At 41.2% G+C, this 7,417-nt stretch overlaps 1 protein-coding gene across 1 annotated transcript; it reads left to right on the top strand.

Annotated features, from left to right (window-relative positions):
* Nucleotides 1-614: 614 nt before the first annotated feature.
* On the top strand, nt 615-6,798 carry PDE12 (phosphodiesterase 12). Its single transcript, XM_080803302.1, has 3 exons — nt 615-2,021; nt 3,649-3,727; nt 4,218-6,798. The coding sequence occupies exons 1-3, from the start codon at nt 714-716 to the stop codon at nt 4,658-4,660; spliced, it is 1,830 nt and encodes a 609-aa protein (XP_080659428.1). The 5' UTR covers nt 615-713; the 3' UTR covers nt 4,661-6,798.
* The last annotated feature ends 619 nt before the right edge of the window (nt 6,799-7,417 follow it).

Here is a 7,417-nt window from a genome sequence, read left to right as displayed (position 1 = left end):
TATTCTGTCTCCTGCCATTCATTCAGCAATGTCTTTGTGACTTTGAGCAGGTAATTTAATCACTCCGGACCTCGTAACCATAAATGAGGCTTTTAGCATAGACTTCGCTCTCTAAATCGTAATTCTTGTAACGTTAATTGTTACTAAGTACCACAAAAACATCTCCGTGCGTCTGCGCTGGCCCGGCCTGAAACAAACCCACCCACACCTGGGAAAGGGCGAGCAGTAATGAGATTGCTGTGGAGAGGAACTTGGCAACGCTCTCCACGGCGGAAGCCAGGCTGGCAATCCCTGGCCGAGTTCTCCACGCCCCGGCTAGAATTCAGAAAAAATGCCCGCTTCCGTAGAGGAAGTGGAACCCATGACAACGCCCCAACGACTTCCGGCTTGGCGCACCTTCCCTTCAGCCCTATAACTGCACTTTCGACAAAGACACTGAGTCCAATATTTCCCTCAGGCATCTCCATAGTTTCTTTATTTCCTCCTTCTTATGGCTCTATCTGAAGATAAAGATTAAGTGGGAGGGATTGCAGATAGGCGTGGCTACGGAAAAAAGGAAGCGTATAAACCGACCTGGCGAAAATGCGGAGCGGAAGTACTTAGTGTCCTTGCTTCTCTGGCCGGAAGTTGCGGGACTGAATGGATTCCGGAGCCGGCCGCTGTAGCTCCTCAATCTTCATCTGAGGCTTGGCGGCCGCTGGGCCACCAGGTTCATGTGGAGACTCCCAGGTTCCCGCGCCGCGCTTCGTGGGGTCCGCACGGCGGTGGAGCGGCACACTCGGGCCGAGGCGGTGACTGAGAAAGCGGCGGGCGCCATGGAGCGCGCTGTAGTGCGCTGTGTGCCCTCCGAGCCTAAGCTAAGCCTGTCGTTCGCGCTGGCCGACGGCAGCCACAAGAACATGCAGCGCGACCAAAGCGAGCCGCTGGGTCGGGCTCTCAGCCGGATAGCAACCAATGCCCTTAAAGGCCACGCTAAGGCGGCCGCCGCCAAGAAGAGCAGGAAGAACCGGCCAAATGCAAGTGGTGGCGTGGCCTGTGCGGGGCCTGGGCCCGAGTCGACTGCGGCCTCCGAGCCGGTGGTGAAGCTGTACTACCGGGAGGAGGCAGTGGCTGAGGACGTGCTCAACGTGGACGCCTGGCAGGACGGTGCGGTGCTGCAGATTGGCGATGTCAAGTACAAGGTGGAGCGCAACCCGCCCGCCTTCACCGAGCTGCAGTTGCCACGCTACATCATGGCCGGTTTCCCGGTTTGCCCCAAGCTCAGCCTCGAATTTGGGGATCCCGCCAGTTCCGTCTTCCGCTGGTACAAGGAAGCCAAAGCCGGAGCGGCAGAGCCAGAGGGCGGGGGCCCCTCGTCATTGTCTCCCTCTTCACCCTCTCCTGGTTGGACGGAGACCGGTGTGAACGAGCGCGTCTACACGCCGTCCAATGCAGACATCGGGCTCCGACTGAAGCTTCATTGCACCCCAGGCAATGGGCAGCGCTTCGGGCCGAGCCGGGAGTTGGAAAGTGTGTGTCCCGTGGAGGCAGGGCCTGGCACGTGCACCTTTGACCACAGGCATCTCTACACCAAGAAAGTGACGGATGACTCTCTCATCCGCACGGTCTCTTACAACCTCCTGGCCGACACGTACGCCCAGACTGAGTTTTCGAGGAGCGTCCTTTACCCGTACTGTGCCCCTTATGCCCTGGAACTCGACTACCGCCAGAACCTTATCCAGAAGGAGCTCACGGGCTACAACGCTGATCTCATCTGTTTGCAAGAGGTTGATCGCAACGTGTTTACAGACAGCTTGGTGCCGGCCCTCGAGGCCTTTGGGCTGGAGGGCGTGTTTAGAATCAAGCAGCACGAAGGCCTGGCTACTTTCTACCGAAAGGCCAAATTCACTCTCCTTAGCCAGCATGACATTTCTTTCCATGAAGCCCTGGAGTCCGACCCACTTCACAAAGAACTGCTGGAGAAGTTAGTTTTGTACCCATCTGCGCAGGAGAGGGTGCTCCAGAGATCTTCTGTCCTCCAGGTAGAGTACCTCTGCCATTCTCTTTACATACTCTTCGATTTTTAGAGCACTGGAAGATTTTTTTCAGATTTTACTGAAGGGTATTTGCTCTTGTATCTTAAGCACAAAGGTTAAGCATAGCATTCACTCAGAATACACATGAACATTCATTCATTGAGCAAATACTGAACACCTCTAGTGTGCCAGGCACCTCTGAACAAGACAAACGGACTTTCATAGTGCATACAATCTCATGGGAAAGACATGCTGAATACAAGAATATGGTATTTAGTATTTTACTACTTGCCAAGCACTGTTCTGATGCATTTTAAAGCACTTAAAATTTAATCACTAAATTTTGTTCCTGAAATTAATATTATAGTATATGTTAAGTAACTGGAATTTAAATAAAAACTCAAAAAAAAAGTACTTAGTAAGTGGCATGTTTAATGAAGTATTCCACAAATATTAATATTTTTATTTTGGTCATAGTAATCCTGCTATTTTTACAGATGTTATTTTGTAAATGGGGAAATGGTCAAGTTTACTTACCCAAGTTCACATATGTTTGGAGCCAGGATTCTTAACCCAGTTACTTATATATTACATCATCACTGAGCAGGTGTTAAGCTGCCTTAGTTTTTTGTTTTTTTTTTTTTAAGATTTTATTTATTTATTTGACAGGCAGAGATCACAAGTAGGCAGAGAGGCAGGCAGAGTGTGTGGGGGAGAAGCAGGCTCCCTGCTGAGCAGAGAGCCCGATGCGGGGCTCGATCCCAGGACCCTGGGATCATGACCTGAGCTGAAGGCAAAGGCTTTAACCCACTGAGCCACCCAGGCGCCCCAACCTGCCTTAGTTTTTAAAAACATGTTATTTATATATTTGTTCAGAGTTTTTAGGTAACTGGTTTTGTTCATAGTAAGATTTTGGAGTACCTCTCTCTCTCTCTCTCTCTCTCTTTTTTTTTAAGCACCCAGTGTGTTTCATGCACCTCTTTGTAAGCTCATTCACTTGAATCCATACAGCAGTCCCCCTTGAGGTGGACAATAGTGTCTTTAACCGGTGACCAAACTTACTTGGGAAAAAAGTGTCTCTCTCCAGGTCACACAGCTATAAATGGTTAAGTGTGGGCCTGACTTCAAAGCCTGCCTTTACTCACTTAAAAACACCAACCTTAATGTTGTTCTCTAAAATATATCCTTTTCGGGGCGCCTGGGTGGCTCAGTGGGTTAAAGCCGCTGCCTTCAGCTCAGGTCATGATCCCAGCGTCCTGGGATCGAGCCCCGCATCGGGCTCTCTGCTCAGCAGGGAGCCTGCTTCCTACTTCCTCCCTTCTCTCTCTGCCTGCCTCTCTGCCTACTTGTGATCTGTCAAATAAATAAATAAAATCTTTAAAAAAAATAAAATAAAATAAAATATATCCTTTTCTTACTTTCTATATGATGGACTATTATTAAAAAAGATGTTATTCTGAATCCAGTTCATGTGTATCCTGAAACTTGTAGCCAAAGTTAGATTTCATACTTGCAGTCATGCTTTTCAGTCAGGGAAGGTTATGAACTGTCAGTTCATCATATAGTCTTGGATTAAGAAAAAACGTTCAGGAGATTGATGGCAACTGGACTCTTGGCCCTTTGTTTATTTTAGGTTTCTGTTCTTCAGTCTACAAAGGACTCTTCTAAAAGGATATGTGTTGCTAATACCCATCTCTACTGGCATCCAAAAGGTAGGTTTTAGTGGTTTTCACAAGTGATGTAAACATGATAACTTAAGTAGGGCTGTTCTTTTTACATACATCTTTATGTCTTTCAGTTTTATTGAGATATAATTAGCATAGAATAAATAGCATCATATAGGCCTAAAGTGGGACTTAGATATATTGCAAAATGATTGCCATAGTAAGTTAACATCCATCACCTCATGTAGATTTGAAAAAATGTTTTTTTCCTTGTGATGAGAACTTGTAGGAGCTACTCTTTCAGCAACTTTTAAATATACCATATATCATTGTTAACTGTGATTATGTTGTACATTACATCTGTAGTACTTACGTGTCTCATAACTAGATGTTTTTTACCTTTGGGCCACCTTCATCCAGTTCCCCTTCTCCAAACATATTTTGAATGTCACCCAGATGATGTATGTAGTTTGTGGGCTTTTTTCTTCTTAAAGGCAACATTTGAAAGTACTTATAATAATGTTTTTTATATTCACAGGTGGGTACATTCGTCTCATTCAAATGGCAGTAGCCTTGGCTCACATTAGACATGTCTCGTGTGACCTGTATCCTGATATACCGGTTATATTTTGTGGAGACTTTAATAGTACCCCATCAACAGGAATGTATCATTTTGTTGTCAACGGCAGCATCCCAGAGGATCATGAAGACTGGGCTTCCAATGGGGAAGAGGAACGGTGCAACATGTCCCTTACCCATTTCTTCAAATTGAAAAGTGCTTGTGGTGAACCTGCTTACACAAATTATGTTGGTGGCTTTCATGGATGTCTGGACTACATTTTCATTGACTTAAATGCTCTGGAGGTTGAACAGGTGATTCCATTACCTAGTCATGAAGAAGTTACCACCCACCAGGCCTTACCTAGTGTTTCCCATCCCTCTGATCACATAGCACTTGTATGTGATTTAAAATGGAAATAGACTTGTGTTTAATGGAATTTGTCTGCGTTAATAGGAAATTTAATATGAATCAAAGCTTATGTCTAACCTTCAAAGAGGAAAACTAGACAGATACATGTTGTTACTCTACTAGTTAGTTCCAGTCTCTTCATTACTGTTCATAATATTTGCAGTTTCCCCACTTCTCTTTTTTTCCTATTGTTGAAGAAAAGCAAATATATTTATGACTCCCAGGAAGAACATTGAATTATTATGTACATTTTTATAAGTACCTTTTATTAAACTAGGAATTAAGAATTTTGTAAAAAAAACAACCCATTTGAATGATCCTTCAATTTTTCTATCATAACACATTTCAGATTGAATCATGTTTGTATAATTAGGGAAGAATGCATACAGGTTGAAGTGAGAGGCCTAAGTCTGACATGAAGGAGTAACATTAGAGTCTCCCTCTACCTCAGGTTGGCTAGCTATTTAATACAACTTCAGAGCTTTAATGGAAGATTAAACTACGCCATCACCAATTGTTATTGCTTCTCAATTTTAATTTTTCAGTTAACATAGGGTACTATCATCCTGTTATTTTTAGGATTTTACTTTTTAGTATGTGGTACAAATAGACATTTATATTCTTATTCTTATTGCAGCTCATTTGAACTTTTAGGATGCAAGCACAATTTAGTGTTCAAAGTGAATAACAGCATATTCAACTTGATCCCATTTTCTTCAATAATTTCTTGCCCATGAAAAATGTTCATAAATCAGTAGGGTATTTGACTATATCGTATTACAGAATGCAGCATAAGAGATTACCTTATGAGAAACTGCCTACTGATAGGGGCTTGACATTTTGGGTGAACCTTTGAGCATTTCTCTGCTGGAAGTATTTTTGAAATTGTTGGTTTTTAAAAATAGAAAAGGGAGTAGTGGGGCTTTTGAGCATTTCTAAAATAAATGTTCTTTTTATAGACTTGAGCATTATAGTCTGAGTTATAGGAAAACATTGTATATATAATTTATATACTATAAAAAATTTGAATATGAAGCCAAACTTTTTAAAATTAGAAATTGCAGTTTAGTGATTAGTTTCTAGCCTAGAGTGGTAACTGAGCTCTTCTCAGTTTTTACCATACCTTATTTGTAATGCTTTGGCTGTTACTTTTTAATGTTCAGGATAACTATAATGTTATCTCATATTTCTGCACTTAGTTTCTTTATCTTAGATATTAAAAGCCCACTCACTTCAAGAATTCTGATTTTCCACAGTCATGAGAGCTTTTGTCCCAAATTCGTTACTAATCTCTAAACCCAGTACCATAAGAACTTTTTTGATAGAGTAGGCTGTCCTTTCATATTCTATCCACTGTACTGTTAACTCTTAGTAAGTTTGAGAATGAGTTTTAGAGTTCAGTTTGAACATTGAAGTACTTAAAACACTGGAAGGGGAAAATTAAAGTGGCAGTTTCCTGGGATCTTGTTTAGAAAAAGCTGTAAAAAGTAGATGCTATCAAATTGTGCCTTCCTAAATAACATCTTTGAGAGCACTTTAACATTAGTTTAGAAATACACGAATATATTAATGCCAGAATCTGATTCTTTTGCGAAATACATATTTTTTCTTTTTAAAATGTTTTTGGTCTGCTTTCAAACAGGTTGACAGGACCCTTAAAATAACTTGAGAGAAAACAAAGTTTCTAAGCAAAAAGTTGAGAAACATTTTGAAAGAAGAAATGGGAACATGACATGCTCACTCATGCCCATGAGGAAAACTTTCAGATTCTGTATTAACACCATGGCTAGCTAGATTGAACTCTTGGCTGGAAGAACTAATTACTTATCAAACATTCCACATTCTGAATCTTTAAATTTGATATTTACCCAGTGTGTGATCAGATTATATCGGCATTTCAGAATAGCAGAATGTAGAATATTATTGTGAAGTGCTGTATACTCTGGTCAGTATGCAGATATATTACTATGATTGGAGTCCAAAGGTAGGGAACACTAAGAAAATTGTATAAATAGGATACCAAAATTACCTTGTATTCATGAGTTAGAATAAAGTGTTATTCAGAAATGTTTATTAGCTTAAAGCCATCTTTTTGATTAAATATTTCTATTTGGATTTTTTAGTACATTTAATTTAATAAAGTATGGAAAGCACCTCTCTTTATGGTGAACCCATTTTTTGATGTCACAAGTTCTTGCTATAGGAATTAATACCCCAAAATGGTATATTATTGATTACAAAAGACTAAGAAAATTATAGAACACTGTCCTTTTAAATGAACTCTTGCACAGTTGCCATTGCAGACATATACTATAGTTCATAATACATTAGCCAAAAAATCACTTCTGGCTGTAATGTGAAGTTCTTTAAAATTCCGAATACCAAAATAAGTTTCAAATTTCCAAGTATTTCACTGGGTGGTGACTTTTCTGAGAGAACTAAGGCAGGCCTGATACCAGAATGTGGCATGGTGGTTTCAGTCTGGAGGTATACCTGAGAAACAGTATAAGGGAGAGGGTCCAAAGAACACTATCATAGAAGATCTGCCTATGATTCATTAGTTCTCCTATCAGATCTATTCTCCAACTATTGGAATAAAGGCAGAGGTCCCCTACAACCTGGTTTGAGGGAAAACTAAAATCCATGTTAATGAAAATTAAAGATCTGCATTACTAGTGTACCATAAAATCCAAATGACAACACAAAAGTGGAAATCACCCTAAAAAATTATAGCCAACACCAATTCTTTCATCATAATTCAAAGATAT

Source organism: Martes martes (assembly GCF_963455335.1).
Source record: "Martes martes genome assembly, chromosome: 1".
NCBI lineage: Eukaryota > Metazoa > Chordata > Mammalia > Carnivora > Mustelidae > Martes > Martes martes.
This window is presented reverse-complemented; position numbering and strand designations above follow the sequence as displayed.

Excerpts from the sequence above, each read along its gene's own strand:
- PDE12 (XM_080803302.1), top strand. The coding sequence starts at position 714 with ATGTGGAGACTCCCAGGTTCCCGCGCCGCGCTTCGTGGGGTCCGCACG. Across the intron at positions 2,022-3,648 it reads AGAGATCTTCTGTCCTCCAG|GTTTCTGTTCTTCAGTCTAC; the intron begins GTAGAGTACCTC and ends TGTTTATTTTAG. Across the intron at positions 3,728-4,217 it reads TCTCTACTGGCATCCAAAAG|GTGGGTACATTCGTCTCATT; the intron begins GTAGGTTTTAGT and ends TTATATTCACAG.